Source organism: Chinchilla lanigera, unplaced genomic scaffold (assembly GCF_000276665.1).
Source record: "Chinchilla lanigera isolate Chin_1 unplaced genomic scaffold, ChiLan1.0 scaffold00014, whole genome shotgun sequence".
NCBI lineage: Eukaryota > Metazoa > Chordata > Mammalia > Rodentia > Chinchillidae > Chinchilla > Chinchilla lanigera.
In genome coordinates, this window is record NW_004955415.1 from 14,596,243 (window position 1) to 14,613,908 (window position 17,666).

General features: G+C 53.1%; 1 protein-coding gene across 1 annotated transcript; it reads right to left on the minus strand.

Moving 5' to 3' along the window:
* Positions 1–279: 279 nt before the first annotated feature.
* LOC102029737 (chromosome unknown open reading frame, human C20orf27) lies at positions 280–13,939 on the minus strand. The gene is made up of 6 exons (XM_005380801.2): positions 13,837–13,939; positions 7,348–7,463; positions 5,189–5,331; positions 2,021–2,159; positions 1,105–1,227; positions 280–938 (listed from the first exon to the last, which is right to left on the minus strand). The coding sequence occupies exons 2-6, from the start codon at positions 7,364–7,366 to the stop codon at positions 838–840; spliced, it is 525 nt and encodes a 174-aa protein (XP_005380858.1). The 5' UTR covers positions 7,367–7,463; positions 13,837–13,939; the 3' UTR covers positions 280–837.
* Between the last annotated feature and the right edge of the window lie 3,727 nt (positions 13,940–17,666).

Here is a 17,666-nt window from a genome sequence, read left to right on the forward strand (position 1 = left end):
CCGCCAGAAGGGGGTGCTACTGCCTCCCTGTCAAGGATCCCAAACAACTAACTCCCCACTCTTTGAGACTCCCTCCCTGGCCAGGCAGGAGGCCCCTCTCCATCCACACCAACTGCTGCAGCGCCAAGTCCCACACCTCATGTCACGCCTGTGCATACCTCTTCTGGGCTAGGCGCTACAACTCCATGCCATGCCCTTGCCTCCTGAAAAAACAAGTTATCTAAGTCTTTCCTTAGTCCTCCGCCTGCTAAGGGACCCCAGAGAAAACACCCACTGGCCTCCGGTATCCACTGAAGTTTTATTTCTTCAGGTTTCTATCCCAACCAGTTGCTTAAAAACCCAGTATCACAGACCTGAGGGGTAGGGGCTGGGAGCTGCACCCCCTCCTCCTCACATGGTCAGCGGGGAACGCGAGGGGCAGGAGAGGGCTGAGGCAGAGCGGCAGCAGCAATGGGGCAACGGCATCACAAGCCACTCCATCCTCTCCCAGACCCCAGCTGAAGCCCCTGCAGCTTGGGGTGGACAGGAGGTAGGACCCACCCCAGGCCCTCACCCTCCCCTCCTCAGATAGCCTCCTTGGGGGCTCAACCCATTTCTTGCGGCAGGAGACTGAGGCACACGGAGAGGAGGAGGTGGGAGAGGAAGTCGCAGGAGAGGCAGGGTGGTGGCACAAATGAAGGCAGAGGTGAGAGGTGTCGGCGTGGGCGCAGCTGGGTCTTGGAGGCCAGGGGACACTCCACCCCACGCACACCCAGGAGGGGTGAGGAAGCCACACCATCACGCAGCAAGTTGGAGACGCGGCGGGGTTAAGGCTGAGGGGCCAGGCAGCCGCGGGGCTCAGTCGAAGCCATGCCAGTCACTGTGCTCCGAGTCGTACTCTAACTCAGCGCCCACGCACTTGACACCATCCAGCAGCATGGGGGTGCCGTGGTGCCGGTCTGCAAGGTGGGGATGCAAGTCAGTGTGCCTGGTGCGTCTGCAGGTGCACTCCATGAGGGCTGCCCCAGGGACTGGCTTAGAATGGGGACAACTCCACAAGGAGGTTAGGACCACAGCCAGGCAAGCATCCTTCCCCCAGCCAGACCCACACGCCCTCTCACTCACCCATGACGCGCGCCTGCACCGTCACGCGCACGCAAGCACCTGTGCCGCCCTCACAGGCCAGCAGCATCTCCTCTTTGAGGACTCCTTCCTTGTGAGCAGAATACTCACACTTGACACTGTAACCTGCCAGGAACAGGAACTGCAGATGATCAGCAACCCCCATGTCTTCCCAGTTCTGACCCAGCAGATTGGCTCCTGCCCTACCCTCCTAAAGAAAGGAATTCGAGAGACCCATCCTGCAAGGTGGACGCAAGGTAAGGCTGAGCAACCCTCCGTCTTCACAGAGCTGACCGTGCCGCAGGCCCTAGGCCAGCCCAGCATGAAGCCAAGCGTGAGACGAGCACAAAGGCAGGCTTCCAAGGAAAAGGCCAGCTCCCTCCACACAGGAAAACAGGGAGAAGGGTGATGGAGAACAAGGGAGCAAGCAGGCCAGGCTTTGAGTGGATCAGGTGGCAAGAGGCAAGGCGAAGCCCTCAGGGGTCTTGCTCAGTCCAGTGAAGATCATGAGAGGTGGGGTGGGAACATGAAACTGAGGCTGGGGCTGCCTGCCTCCGAAGTGACACCACAGGCTCTGCCGGCTGGGGCCAGGGTAGGCCCTGCAGCCAGCTGGGTAAGCAGAAGCAGCCTGAAGTCCAGGGGCCACAGTAGGTTTTCTTGGGCAGGTGGAAGGGAGTTCCTCTGTGGCTCCCATCATAGTGTCCTCTGCTGAGGAGACCATCAGACACTGTGCAGACAGGAGTTCACGGACTTCTGCCCAGGAAAGCAGGCTGGGGCATGGAGCAGCCAAGCTGCCACACTGCAAGCTCATAAAGAGGTGCCATGTCCCTGAATGAGAGCATCCCACCCTCTCCCTCCCACTCACACCTGGGACCTGCTGGAGGAGGGCTGGCCTCCAGCACCCCAGACAGGCACGCACCTTCAGGGACGGGCACGACACTGAGGAGCTTGAGGTGCAGGCTGGGAATGGGTGCCTCCCGGATGTCCTTGCTCAGCCTGCGCACCGGGGGCAGAGTGAAGGTAATCTCGTATTTGTGCAGGATCTTCAGGAAGCCAACCTGCAGAAGGAAGGGGAAGGGAGAGGCACCTTCACTTACTGCTTCACCCAGGGCCATGTGGGCCATGCCACCTATGCGCCTTGTTGGCCCAGAACCTGTTTCCCTGGGAGTCACTCCAGCTGACCCATACCCGTAGCTGATGGCTCCAGCCTGATGGTGGCCCTTCCCCTGAAGGCCGCCCAATCCTCAGCACCTGGTTCAGGGGCCCCATGGTCCACAGAGGACTACTTCATAGATAAAAACATGGGAGCCGGGAAATAACTGGCTGTAGGCCACATCGTGTGACCAGGGAGAAGTCTTCCCTAGACCCCCTGGCCATTCCTGCCATGTGTGACACCCAGCAGCTCACCACAGCCCACAGGGAAGCTCACAGTCCCACGGTGCAGGTCATCCACCTGCTCCCACCACTACGAGCACCTGTCAGAGCCAGTAACCCAGGGACAGAGTCAGGGACACTGGTCCTTCATCACTTATATGGAGACATCAGGCAACACAGCATAGGATGAGACTGGATGGAATTAGATAAATGGACGACAGGCTGAGCTATAGCTCAGTGACAGAGCTTGTGCTCAGCATATGTGAATACGCTAAAGAAACACTGAAGAAAAAAAACCAGACACTAGACCAGCTGTGTCAGTCCATAGCTGCCCACAAGCCTCTCAACAGCCACTGAACCTGGACTCTCGCCTGCCTGCTGGCACGTCATGATGGATGCCTGCCTTCCCACTCAGAGGCTCCATGCCCAGCAGCCCCTGCCCGAGGAATTTCTGTTGTTCATTCACAGTGCCTGGCAATCAACACTGTCCCTCTGGCATAGATGCCATCCTTGGAAACTTCAGTGGTGTGAAGGGTCACAAGTTGAGGTGGCTGCTGGTGGGTGACTGCTGGTCCAGCAGGCATGGGGTACTGCTATATGCCACCTTTCATGGGCACATAGATTCTTGCTCAGTTATAGGAGCTAAAGTGCACCCCTCCCTGTGGGGGGCAGGTTGGGAATGGCGGTGTGGAGCTTTTAGCCTTCCAATTGGACCAGGGCGATGTCACCACATGATAAACTCTATCCATGCTCTGGTGAGGGACACCTCTCAAGAAGGCTTTCTGGTTGTACCTGCCCACTGTGACCCTATGGCCCAGCTGGACTGCTTGTAGGATTTGCCATAGGAAATACTCAGAGATGTGCAAAACAGTACTCATCAGCACCCTGACAGAGAAACAGAAACAACTGTAACATCCAGGACTAAGGAAGCAGCCAAGTCAATGATGATACATGTGATGGAATACCAGGCAGGTGCAGATGTGTGTGGAAAATTATTTTCTGACAGGAGTAGGAGACAGTTCACAATAGAAGCAAGCAAAAAAACCCAATGTGTCCAGCCAGGCATAGTGGCACATGCCTGTAATCCCAGCACTTGGAGGCTGAGGCAGGAGGATCACCCTGAGTTTGAGGCTAGCCTGGGCTGTATAGTGAGTTTAAGGCCAGCCTGAACTATACTGTGAGACCCTATGTCAAAAAACAAAACAAAATAAATGTGCCCAATGTTTTAGAAACAAAATTAAAAATACATAAAGAAAGAAAGAAAAAAAAGAAATCTGAAATGCCACACATCAAAATTTTAACCATCGATATGCCTGGATAGTATAACTGTGGCTACTTTTAATTTTTTTCTTCTTTCCAATTTTTCTTTTACTTATTTTTTGCTAGAAATAAAAGTCTAGGGCTTCATGCATGCTTGGCAGGTGCTCTACCACTGAACTACATCCTCGGCACCTTTATGTTTTTCTCTGTCTCCCAAATTTTCCGTAACTGACAAGAATAGATTCTGCAAGTGAGGAGGGACCTATTTTTTCAAGTTTTGGTTCATTCCATTTTCCCTTTGGGAAATCTGTCAGCTGTACAGAAAGAACGAAGATTTTAGAGTTAGACAGAAATGGATACAAACTTGAGCCCCTTTCTTTCCACTCCTCTCCTTCCCCGCCTTTCTCTCCCTCCCACCTTTTCCACTACTGGGGCTTGAACCCAGGCCTTCACATTGAACTATATCCCCAGCCTGTTTCTATTTTTTGTTCTGAGACAGCATCTCACTGAGTCACTAAGTTGCCCACCCTGGGCTCGAACTTGTAATCCTCCTGCCTCAGTCTCCCAGAGTGCTAAGATTATAGGTACGTGCTACTACACCCATCTTGGGTCTCTCTTTGGGCAGGCAGCAAGTCCCTCTTCAGGGCAGTCTCCATGGACTACACCTCTGTTCCCGACTACAGGTTACTCTACTCCAACTTTGTGGACCCCTGGCTTATTGACCAAGCTGAAGGCCTTAACCCCTGTTCTAATCCAGCTCCTCCAAAGAGCCCCTCCTGCCTCTTCCATGTGCATATGGGACTAAGAGAACCCTAACAGTTGGACGAGCCACACCAGCAGGTGTCTGGGGTATGACTAGGAGGAGACGGAAATGCTCCACCAAACAGAAATGGGGTAAGAGCTAGGGGTATAGCTCTATGACACAACAGGTACAAAAAAAAAAAAAATCCATGTGCAAAGCCCTGGATTCGATCCTCAGCACCAAAATAGAAAATGTGGGGGGATAAATACCACTACAAAGAAACTATATGAGCTGGAGATTTGGCAAAGAGTAAAAAGTCATAGCATGTTATCACCATAATTAGCTTCATATCTGTACCTACATATACCCTCCCGTTCTCACACCAGCTTTACGGGTATGAATTGTCAACTGGAGAGAAGAGAAACTGAGGTGACCTGCCCAAGGCCATAACGGTCTGCCTAGACCTGAACCCTGGCCTGTAGCACCACAACCTCAACACCAGCCTTCCACTAATACTGTCTAGGTGAGGCCAATGACAACAAGGGTTCTGAACTGATTCTCCCATTTTACAGATGGGGAAAGCTCAGGAAAGGGCAAAGATGTGCCCATGAACCCAGCCAAGAAAAGGGGACAGACCAGCCTGGGAGGCCAGGCAGGTGCAGAGAAGAGGAGGCGAGAGTGAGGTTGATGATGGAGGAGCTAGGCACATACCTTGACCAGAAAGCTGCTGTCACTCTCCTGGGTGACCATGACCACTGAGTCGTGCAGCTTCTCATCAAAGTGGACATGGCTGTGGGAGCCTTCTGAGTCATGGCCTGCCGCAAAGCGGATATTCCGGACTCTGGGTTTGTTGCCTGGGAAGAGTGGGAGAAGAATCTAGGGGCTGCTGGCTTCTCCCTCCCACAAGAAGCCACACTCCCTCACCCTTTCCCTGTCCCCAAACTATCCTTTAACATCACCCGCACTCTCAGGCCTAGGTGGACAATGGCAATCAGGAAGCCTGAGGTTCCCCATGCCCCTACCTGCCCAGTCCTACACAAAAGAGCCCACTCAAGTGTGGGCATGGGGGTACTCAGAGACTGAGTGATCTGAGCCCTCGTTGGGAGGCGGGGAGGTGGCGCCAGACAGGAAGACACTGCCTCCAGACAGATCTCTCCAAGCCCACGCCCTGCCCCCAGCTCTCCTGCACACTGCCAAGCTGCCATCCCTGGCACATCTATCAGTGCACGAGGCACCGGGCCATGCTTCCTGATGGCCCCAAACAACCTGGGCAGGGATGGGGACAGGCTCTAGGGGACCTGCTTGGAACCGGAGAAATAAAGGGGGTCAAGATGGTCACTCAGCCTACCCAGGCGAGGCTGCAGCTGCCAGTGGGGCTCACCCATCACTGGGAGGGAAGAAGGAAGAAGCTGGGAGCCTCTCAGCCCCTCCCTGCACTCTCTCCATTTGTTTGGCCTCCACCCTGGCTCTCAGCTGTCCTGCAGCTGGGCTGTCCATGAGCTCAGTTTGGCTCTCTGAGGGGATTGAGGCAGTCAGAGTGGTAGTGTTATGGTCTGGATCCCAAATGTCCCCCACAGGCTCATGTGTCGCAGGACTGATCGCCAGGTGACAGCACCAGTGGGAAGTGATGAAACTAGAGGTCCTGTAAGTCGCTGAGCCCCCGACGGGTACACTGGAGCCCCCACCTCCTCCTATCTCTGTTTCCTGGCTGCCATGAGGTGGGCAGCTTCTCTACCGTGCACTGCCTGCCATGATGTTCTGCCTCACCACAAGCCAAACAACAGAGCCGGTTATGGTTTATATCTAGATGCCCCCCCAAAGCCTCATATGCTCCATAGGTGGGGCTTTGGGGGCACAGGGGTGTGACACTCATCAGTGGATTAGTCGTCCACTGTTAAGTTTACAGCTAAATGTGATTTGGGAGGTACAGATGGATAGAAGAGGTTGGTCCCTGAGGGCATGGCCTGGAAGGATCTCCCCTCACCACCCCCATCTCTCTCTGCTTCCTACTGCCAGGCCATGAGCTCTTTCTCCTCTGCCATGTCCCGCTGCCATGCCACCATAGGAGCCAGCTGACTATAGACTGAAGCTTCTACAAACTATGAGGCAGAATAAACCTTTCTTCCTTTAACTTGTGCGTGTTGCGTATTGTGTCCCAATGACAAGGAAAGTAACTAAGATGGGCCAATAACCGAAATCTCAGACACTGTGAGCCAAATTATATCTTTCCTTCTTTTAAGTTGATTTCTCTCAGGTATTCTGTTACAGGAACAGAAAGCTGACTAACATAGCAGGGGATGGCAGGCTTGAGGCCTGGGCTGAATGGACACTCAGCTGGGGGAGGCCACAGGCACGACTTGAGACTTCTTGGACCCTCTGACCCCTAGGCTTGAGTCCTTGGATACTCTGCAGAGGCCCAGGAACTCCGTTAAGCCCCACAGACTAACCTTCAATTCTCACCATGTCTCCCTTGCCTATAACCCTGGATGAAGTCCAGATTCATTCATTAAGTCCTTTGGAGCCAGATTCATTCATTAAGTCCTTTGGAGCCTAAATGAAGTCAGATTTCCTCCATAGCCTGCTGTGCCCACCTCCCCAGCCTCAGTGCTTACCACATGGAAAGGAGGCTGGCATATGCAGACACCTCCAGAGATCAGCATATCGAGGAGCCAGTCAGAGTCCCTGCTAGGGCCTGAGGAACTCCCCCAAGGACCTGGTACAAATACTGGCATATTCCAAATTTTATATGCATGCATGTGCACACACACACACACAGGCACACAAGAGCTAAAGCCTGCCACACATGTGACAGTACCCCTCCCCCACCCACTGGAGGAGCTGTGTGACCGGCGCACCAGGAAGGCACTCACCCTTGTTGGCTGCAGCCATGGACGCCCTCCCTGCCACGGAGTGAGACACACAGCTCCTTCCGGACGCCGCCGCTCAAGCTCAGCAGCCTCCCATGCTCCAGGACACCAGCAGGAGCCTGAAGGACAGGGGGTGAGGAGAGCAGGGTCCAGGATCACCCAGAGCTTGTGGTCAGCAGAGAGGCTCCCTTTAGGATGACCCTCAGCAGCCCAAGTGGGGCCTACATCTTGTAGCACAGGGGCTTCTGCCCATGTCACCAAGAATGCTCGAGCCTGCCCAACACTCTACTGATCGGGGCTCTGCCAGCACACGCCGAGCTTCTGGGGACCAAAGTGGCAGCATAGGACTCCTATGCCCAGCCCACTTAAGGCTGGCAGGAAGAGCAGCCTGGAAAGAAGAGGGACCTTACAGGTATGTTTTATACACCTCATACAGCTGGGTGCAGGTCAACAGTGTGCGTGGGGGTGGGCGAGAGGAGGGGACCACATGCCATAAGCTTATCCCTGAAGCTTTCCCTCCTGGTGGCTGGTCAGGGCTGAAGACAGACCACAGCTCCCACCAGAGCCCCATTCAGGCCCAGGCCTGAGCCCGAGTCCCAGGGCCGCCTCAGTGCAGGAGTGCATATGAGGCGCCCTAGAAGCCTGCAACGGGCTGAGCCGGGCCCATCTCAGCATCCAAAACAATGATAAGCACAACCAATGGACACAGACGGAATACATAAAACCAGAGCATTGCAGGGGACAGAAACAGAAGAGGGAAAGCAAAACAAACCAACCCAGGCCTCATGTGTCACCACTGACAGCAGCAGTGCCCTAACTCTTTGCTCTGAAAAGTGGCAATTAAAGGAAGATAATTCAGCCTATCTCTCCCTTTCTTCTAAGTGAACTGCCCTGGTGTATGACAGAAAGCTCTTCTTTACAGAATATTTCTTGGTAGTAAACAACAAAATGAATACCAAGTCATTCCGCATCCCCTCAAAGAAACAAAGGCCGGAGGCAACAATAGTAGGTGGATGCTGAACCATGACAAAAGGTTGACAGGAAGTAGATACCCAGTGCCAGTGACATGACCTGGGGTTTGGTTTTGCTTTTATGGTATGGTGGATTGAACCCAGGACCTTCACAATGAGCTAGATCCCTAGCCCTTTTGTTTGCTTTGTTTTGTTTGTGAGAGGGTCTCTTATGTAACCCAGGCTGGTCTTCCCGCAACCCCAAGCTGGTCTTGAACTCATTATGTAGCCCAGGCTAGCCTTGAATGTGTGGCAATCCTCCTGCCTCAGCCTTACAAGTACTAGGATTATACCCTACCAACCCAGGCATGCACTACCTCACCTGGCCCCCAGCCTTTTTATCTTAGAGACAGGATCTTTTTTTTTTTTTTTTTTTTTTTCGTTTTTCTCTGGTACCGGGAACAGAACTCACGACCTTGCGCTTGCCAGGCAGGCGCTTTTGCCGCTGAGCTAAATCCCCAGCCCCCTAGAGACAGGATCTTGATAAACTGCCTGGCCTGGACTCAAATTCATGCTTCTCCTGCCTCTGCTTCCCAGACTGCTGGGATTACAGGGATGCACCACAACCCTAGTCTTATTTCTTTATTTTGAGACAGCTTCCCTATGTCACTGAATTGCGTAGGCTGGGCTTGAGCTTATGATCCTCCTACTTCAGCCTCCCACAGTGCTGTTTTCAGGGCTCTTTTCAGGTGTGTTCCACAGTATCTGCTGACCTGGTGTGCTTGAACAGCACAAGCTTGCAATGCATGGAGGTGACATTACGTGGCCACAGTGGCCGACCCCCTCTCCCTCACTGTAAGATGACCCGATACACTGATGCCTCCTGAGGGGAGGCAGCCCAAAGTCTCCATATCACCGACCAGGCATCCCTGCCAAAGACGCTTAACCAGGATCTCACCAAGCCTCCAACCCAGCTTCTCATTTACGGAAAGTTACAGAGGGTAGTAGAACCAACTAAATGACTGCAAGCAAGCAATGAGAGAAACCAGGAAGTCAGGGGATGCCACAGGACAGCTGACCCGCTTTTTTCAAAATGCAAGAAAAAAAGAAAGAAAAGGAAGGGAGAGTGTTCTAGATAGATAATCAGCAAACTACGCAGTCTGTGGGCCACTGCCTGTTTTTTTTCTGAATAAAGTTTCACTGGAACACAACTGTTCATTCATTTATAAGTTGTCTCTGACACCTTTTGCACTAAAACAAAACTACTCAGAGTAGTTGTAACAGAGACCATATGGCCTGCAAAATCTAAAATATTTACCATCCAGCCCTCTCAGAAAGTTTGCCAAATCCTATTCTAGATTAACACACACTTAAGGGACAAGAAGGCAAGAAAATCTAGGGGAAAACTGACCTGTTAGTTTTGGGGAGTTTTTGGTTTTTTGGTGTTTTTTAACCATATCTGCAAGAAGACAAAGAAGTGGAAGAGGAGGTTTCTAACTCCCTATAAAAACACCTTTTAGGGATACTGGGATATGTGAGTGGCCTGAATAGATGACACGAAGAAGTGAGTTTTGTTAGCTGAAGTAATGGGATTATACTAAGAAGTTATGTTCTTAGTTTTTCAGAGAAACACATTAAAGTGTTTAGAGATAAGTGACCCATAAGGGACCCTGGCCAGTCCTGAGAATGAAGAGAAACCACAGAGTGGCCTCAGTCAGGGGCTCAGCCTTTCCAGGACATGACCTCAAATCCTCTGGATGCCGAGTAGCCTTAGGAACACGTGTGATCTCATCTCCCTCCCAACTTCCCTAAGCCAGACAAGTCTACCTAGGCCCAATCTGCTTCCTGGACAAGGCACTGACAGTGTGAGTCCTGGGGCCTCTGGTAAAAGGCCTAGGGACCTGGCAGAAGAGCAAGCCTTGGAACACAGGAGTGGCTTCCCCAGAGGCCAGCTCCCAGGCCCCATGATTCAAGAAGGCAAAATGTACCCTCTTTACCTCTGCCTACGGCTGTTCTGAGTAGCTTATCTAGAGGAAGTTCGGCCTTGGAAAGCCGCCCACCCTAAACATCCCCTGAAGCTATGCACTTGGGACATGTGACAGATGGCCAAATGCAAGGGTGCCAGGCCTTCTTCTTTCCCTGCAGAGGCTGCTATACCACACTTATGCAGCCAGGGATCAGTGGTAGCTCAGTGGCCCCAAGGTTCCCCAGCCCCCAGGATACTTCCTGGATGCTAAGGTGAAACTCTTAACTAGTGGCTGGGCAGCAAAGGCTCTTAGGGCTCTTTTCACAAAACACTCCACCCAGTACCTCCAAGGTCTCTCCTTGTCTCCCCACACACACTACCTGGCCCCTGTCAGCTCCACCCAGCCCATCCTCTGTCCCCCCAAGCCACACATCTCAGTCTTAGCCCTGACATCTCCTTTTCAGAGAAGTGCTCCCATCCCACTCCAAATCCCAGGAAAGTCCTGAAATTCTTTAAAGGATCCCCTTTTTCACCTTCTGGGACCATTTGTTGATTATCTTCCCTACTTTAAGAGCACAGTGGTTGTGGTTTTCCCAAACCCTGCGTCCCTAGCACCCAGCATAGCACCTGACAGCATTTTTATACTTGTTGAGTGAATGAGTGACCACCCCTAAAAGAGCCTCCCAGGCAGATGTGGTCAGCACCCGCAATTCTCAAGATCTCTCTGCCTGCCTGTACCCATCTTGAGATGGAAAAGGCTACTGAAGGCAGGACCATGTCTCCTGCAGTGCCCGGAACTCAGGACAGAGCAATCACTCAGGAACTGTTGCAACCCTCTGTGAGAACACAGAATGGGGACGCAAGTGACTGCAGGGGCCCACAGGAAGGTGGAAAAACCAAAACTCGTTTTGCAACAGAGAATCTGCTTGTGGCTCTCCTGGGGGAGCCAGATTCTCATCCATACAAAATCTTCATTATAAGCAGGAAAAGAGGGCACCAGGCCTCCTCTGCTGCAGCACACTCACAGAGAGCTGCCTCGCCACCTTGCAAGCCTAGCGCGGCCCTACCTCTCCCCTGCTCCTGCACCAGCCAAGTCCTCACTATGGCCCAAGCTACAAGGTACCCCCCAAGGGGTAGCAGTCCTGGTTCAAATCCAGATTCTGCCCTTGCTGTCACTTCTTGACACTCCAGAGTAAGCAGTGGCCTTGTCTTCCCAAGTTTTGGTGCAGCTGTGCCTGAGGATCTTCGAAAATGTGTGCACCCCTCTACCCTCCTACCATGACCCCCGCAAGCAGAGCCCCAAGGGCCTGGTTTCTAAAGCAACAGCAATTTCACTGGAAGAGAGGCACAGAAGGAGAGCCACTTCAGGTCAGCCCTGGAGGAGCCAGGAGTGGCCCTCAGAGTAAGCTCTAGGGACTTCAGCTTCTGAGAAAATAGCTCAAGGGCTAAGAGGATCTCTGTCCTACTCACCCCCCTCCTTTTACTCCCAGGGCAGCTAGGCCCTGAGGGAGGAACAGAGAGCAGACTGTGGGGAGCTCTCTGCCCACCCCCTCCCCCAACCAGAAGGGCTCAAAAGTGTGGAAAAACGTATCTTGTCTCCCTCTCTACCTTAGATGGCTATCAATAAGTCAGGGGGAGCCCCTGGAACATCACAGCGGGAAGAAGGCTGAAAAGCTAGGACAGGGCCTTGAGGACTTCTTTGGCATTTGGTTGCTCTCGGAGAAACTGGGGGACCTTCTCTCCAGGAAACAGAAAGCTGATGGCTCAGGCTCCTCTTGGCTTTGGAAAAGGCCGCTTTGAGGCTACCCTACCCAAGGCCTCGCACGTGGAGAGGCAGCTAGATGGCAACCCAGGGACCCAGCATTCTCAGCACCCTAGAGTCCTGCCCCCCAGAGTGCTGGATGCTACTCCAGGCTGCTCTAAGAAGATCCCAACCTCCATACTACACAAAGGCCAAAAACACTTGATGCACGGCAAAGCGTTGCTCCTGAACCTGCCACTCCCTTGCCACCCAGTCCACACCACCTCTCTATCTCAGAGGCAGCCCTCAAACCCCATAGGCATCATGGGGCCAGCTCCATCAGCTTCCTCTGCTATTTGGCTGGGGTCATGTCCCCAACCTCTTAGAGACTCATTTCTCAATTACTCTTCAATTCCCATTCTCAGCCTGGCTAGAAACCTTTCTCTGTGTGAGGCCAGAAAAACAACATTTTACTCTTCCTCCCACTTCCTTCCCCTACGCCCATCCCAGGGCTCAAAACACTCAGTTCAGCAGAAACCACCCCAGCCTCTCATTAAATCCCAAGCCTGTAAAAAGAACACCCTCTGACGCTCGAGATAGGGCCACGCTTGCCAGCTGCCACCCAGAACCTGACTTGGGACTGGACACACAGCAGGACCACATACTTACAGCAGGATAAGGCTGGCAGTCAGGTCTGGGAGCAGCAACTCAGCCTTGACCTGGCTTCATTTCTTCCTGCCTCCAGCAAAGGGCCGAGGATAGGTATGGGTGTTTTTTCCCTCAGAAACAGTGTGTGCTGGGCAGCCAGGTGAAGTGGGGAAAAGGCCCCTTCCACCTCTGCGGTCTCCCCAACTAGTGCTGCCCGCTCAGCATCCTGTCCCCACACTCCGCCTGCCCTCAGCTCGAGGGTCCTGAGAGTCCTCTAGCCTCCAGATGGCCTGCCCCAACCGACCCCACCCTGGGCCGGCACGCCTAAGAAGCAGAAGTCAATCTGGATTCAGGGGGTGACAGCTGCCCCAACCTTCTTCAGCTTCCCGCAGTAATGTACTATAACCACTTCCCAATGCCAAGATTCAGGAGGAAAGGCAAGCTGAGGCGCCCTTTTCAGTCTAACAGAGCCCTGCTCACTAATAGGTGCACTGGTCCGGAACCTAAATCAAATCATTTCTGCAGCGTGACAGTGAGGAGGCGGCAGCCAAGTTCTCAGAGGCCCAGGTGAGGAATTCTGTGCCCTTTCTTGCCCACATCCCCGTGGGTGTGGCATTTTAATCCCCACTCTATACTCGTGTACTCGGAGGACGTGCCCCGCCATACCCATCCCGAGCAGCAAGGCTGCTGCTGTTCCTCCGAGATAATCCCCTGCGCCCCTGCGCCCCCTTGCCTTCACCTCGGCTGACGCAGGAGCCTCCTGAGCCCGCACAACCAGACATCCACCGCCTTCCGCAGCGAGGGTGCTGAGGCACCAGAGGCGCAAAGATACTCGTCCAAGGTCACACAGCGAAGCGGAGCAAAGAGCGGGGATGCAGGGGAAGCGACACTGCTCCCATTACGCCCCCTTCATTGTGTCACTCGTGCCCCGCGACAGCGCCCAGCGGGAAACACCCCTGCTGCACCAGCTAACGGTCACCCAGGTCCCCAGAACTTGACATCCCTCATCCAGTACTGGGCAGTCCTCCAGGCCTGGGCCCGACAGCGGAGCCCCCAGCCCAAGTCGCCTGTCACAGCGGGTGGGGTCCCAGGCACCGACTGCTTAAAAGGGGGACGCGGTGAGGAGCGGAACCTCGGTGAGCGGAGGAGGGGGCACCGGGAGGCGGTGAGAGGAAAAGCAGTCTCACCTTGCGGGCGCACCCTGGGACCGGGCAGGGCAGGGACCACCGCGACGGTGGCAGCGGCGGCGGTGGCAGCCGGGGTTCAACGCCGAGCACCGGGAAAGGAGCCCCACGCCACGGCCACCCGCCTCAAGGCACGCCCCCGCCTCCGCCCATTGGTAGATCGGGGGGTGGGGCCAGGGCTGCTTCGGACGAATGAGCTGGATCCAGAGAACCGCCAACCAGCTACGAAGTACCTGCGTCACGTGCAGGGCACCGCGGCTGCGGCTGCGCACTGCAAGCCCATAACTTCCCCCGGCCTTGGGAGTTCTCGCGATGAAGGCTGCCGGTCTCCGGTTTTAGTCTGGGGCCAGAGTCCGACAGACAGGAGCGATAGGAGTGTTTCGGATAGGTCCCGCCCAACCCCGCTTTTGAGCGGGGGGTGGAGGGGGATTGAACCTCCGGCCTCCGCCTTAATTTGGGAGGGGCCTCCTTTGGGCCTAGCCCCCTCGCTTGGCCCTAAAATGGGACTGCGGGAGATAGGCGGAGCTGGGAAGTTGGCCTTTCTGCCTAGGCTTCCACGCCAGCGTCGAGCCACGCTAGTCCTAATAACTGACCAAACATCCTCCCTCTCTGCGACCCTTGGGTTTCGACTTCTCCCTTTTCCACCCCAACACCCTGCGTCAGAGAAAGTGCGCCTACGCGGACCAGGACGCGTCCTGGGAGCCCAGCCCGGCCCAGATAAGCATCAGAACAAAGAAGGCATGCGTGATGGGGGTTGGGAGAGCTTGTGCGGTCGACCCCGGGGACCGCAGCCTCTGCCCCCGGTCTCCATGGAGGCGGTCGTCAAGGCAGCGGGATGCGCCTAGTGCAGCCCCTCCCGGTGGGATGTGGGCTCTTCCACGTAACCTAGGAGCAGAGAGGCATGGCCGCGTGTCCTCAGAGGTTCGTGCCACAGCTCCGCCAGCCGGTCGAGGTACATCCCACCCCCATCTCTGCTGGTGGGGACAGTCTCCCCGAAGTGCCGAGAGGGAGGGCTCCCGAGCGCGCGGCGCCCTCCGACAGAATCAGGGGAGAGAGGGCTTGGGCGGCCGGGGACCCGCTGCTCTTCCAGAGCGCTGGGGTCGCAGACACAGAACGCCGCGTCTAGGCGTTCACTCTCCGCTGGATCCCTGTGGCCCCCGGCCCGTCTCCTGTCTCCGGTCTGTGCACTTGACAGATTAAATCTTTCTGAACTGTCTCCATTGCTTCCGCCCCTTGCTCCAAAGCTCTCTGCTACAGGACAGTCTCCAACGTTTTGAAAACTTTAACGGCGTTTCGGGTGAATTGTGCGCTCTCTGGTGTTTTGAGAAGAGCCTGCCCTGTGGCGAGGATATTGAAAGCTTTCCACGTTCTGTTCCCCAGTCACCCATCCCTGCCCACTCGTTGTTCGCTCCCACCATTCCAGGCACCCCATTATCTACCATCCCCCATGTATTTCATATCTGTTCTTGTCCACGTTGGTAGACAGTGGACCCAAAGTAGCCTGCAGATGTATTTTGTTTAGCCCACATAAGGCTTTTACCCCCGCATGAGGCTTTTCAATCCCACCCCACCCCTTCATCCGATTTCCAGGTTTCTTTTGAAATACCAGATCTAACGACATGGACTCACATTTCAGCCTAGCACCAAAGGCTTTCGCTAAATGGTAGTTGCCTTTTTAGAAGCACATCAATTTACCATAGTCCCTACCAAGCCCTATTTTTTATGTTTATTTTATCATCTGGCTCTGCAGACACGTATTTGATTTCATGTATCTTTATGCTACCTTCCCACCTGGAAAAACTTTCTCTAGTGTAGTGTGTTTTAAACACAAACTAGCTAATTGTCCACTGCCTACGGTCATTTCCTAATTGTTCACTCCTTTCAGCAAATGTTACTGTGCTAGGCTCTGTGGAGAAGACACCCACAAGCGTGTGAGGGGGACACCACACAAAAAAACTGTGGTCTCCTGGCCCTGCAAAAGATTCCTCATACTCCTAGACCCTGGGCAGTCTGGCTACCTGGGAGGACCTACAGTACAGAGGTTCCCATGCTGCTGATACCACATGTTCCCAGGGAAGGCAACAGATAGTACCAGGAGAAAGTCTGGGTAAAAGTTCTATGGCTGCCCCACTGCTGTTCAGTAGGCCTGTGCACCAAGAAGAGGGTATGCTGTGAGCATCACCAGAGATGCCCAGGCTAGCAGCACAAAAGGCCTTACCAAACCTAGAAGCCTGTAGTAAGGAAAGCCCTGGGCCCCTGCCTGCTTCCCTGGAGATGGAGGCAGCCGGGGAAAGAAGAGTAACTTTAAGTTAGAACAGATGGAGCACAAGGCAAACGCCCACTCCAGCTCCAAACACATAGTATTCTGGACTCTGCTAATTTTCTTCTTTTTTGACTGGGTCTCACTGTGTAGTTCAGGCGGGCCTTGAACTTGTACTGATTTGCCTGCCTCAGCTTCCCAAGTGCTGGCATTATAGGCCTACACCACCACACCTGGTTTGGACTCTATTTAATAAAAATTAAACTACAAACTCCCTGGAAAACTGCTTGGAGTATCTAATAAGACTGATAAATGCCAAACTTATTACAGAGTAATAACTCTCAATTATTTTTCACAAGACATGTATGTAAATATTTGTGGCAGCATTTATAATAGATGAACTGAAAATAAACTAAATGTACATCAACAATAAAACAAATAGAATGCAGTGTTCTTAAAGAGTAAGCTGGGCATGGTGGTGCAGAGACAAAAGGATAACCTCGAGGTCAAGGCCACTTTAAACTGTCTCAAAAAACCAAAAATAAATAAATAGCCTATAATCCCAGCACTCAGGAGGCTAAGGCAGGAGGATCATTGCAAGTTCAAGACCAGCCTGGGCTATAACGTGAGCTCAAGGCCAGCCTGAACTATATAGTGAGACCTTGTCTCAAAAAGACAAAAATAAAAAAATAAATGTGTTTTTTGGGTTTTTTTTTTTTTGACTGAAAGTTTTGGCCCATGACTGTTGAGCCTCACTGCTTTGGGGCCTGGTATGAGCAGCACTGTATCACAGCAGTGTGTGGTAAAGCCATCACCTCGTGGCCAGGATGCTAAAGAGAGAAAGGAGCTGGGGTCTCACTGTCCTCTTTAGGGACTGTCTCGGTTACTTTTCTCTTGTTACTGAGACAAAATATCTGATGCCCTGAATTAAGGAAGGAAAGGTTTACTTAAGCTCACAGTTTGGGAAGGATTCAGTCCATATTCGGCTGGCTCCAAGGCAGGGTGGCACATGGCAGAGGGCAACAGTTCATGGCGGCGGAAAACAGCAAAAGCAACAAGAGCAAAAAGGGAGGAATAAGAGCAAGCCTCTTTCCCTCCCTTATATTGTATGTAGGCTACCTGCCCCAGGGTGGGTGTAGCACTCACACCCAGAATCCAGCATTGGACCATGAATCAATCAAAACCTCTAGAAACCCACTCCATGACTGCATGAGGCTTTGGGGGGACATCTAGACACAAACCATAAAGGGGACACAACCCCAGTGACAAGAAGACTTCCCTCTTAAGGTGTCTACCACCTCCTAATAACCCTGGTGAGGGGACCATGCCTTTGAGGATATTAAATGCAGTGTGTTTGTACAATATTGTGGGTCAATGACAAAGACCTCTTGACTACATGGAACAACACAGATGATTCTCAGTGTCAAGCAAAAGAAGCCAGACACAAAAATAATATAGTACATGTTTTTTTGGTAAACATATGTATTCATTTAAGAATATATCTATAAATGGAATTGCTGGGACACAGCCATGGTAGCTTTATAATCTGAACTGCATGTCCCAAATTCCCTTT

Bases quoted from the DNA above. Each gene is read 5' to 3' on its own strand.
- LOC102029737 (XM_005380801.2), bottom strand. The intron at 2,160-5,188 runs GTATGTGCCTAG...TTCCTTCTGCAG, and splicing joins ACAGCAGCTTTCTGGTCAAG to GTTGGCTTCCTGAAGATCCT. The intron at 939-1,104 runs GTGAGTGAGAGG...CCCACCTTGCAG, and splicing joins GGTGCAGGCGCGCGTCATGG to ACCGGCACCACGGCACCCCC.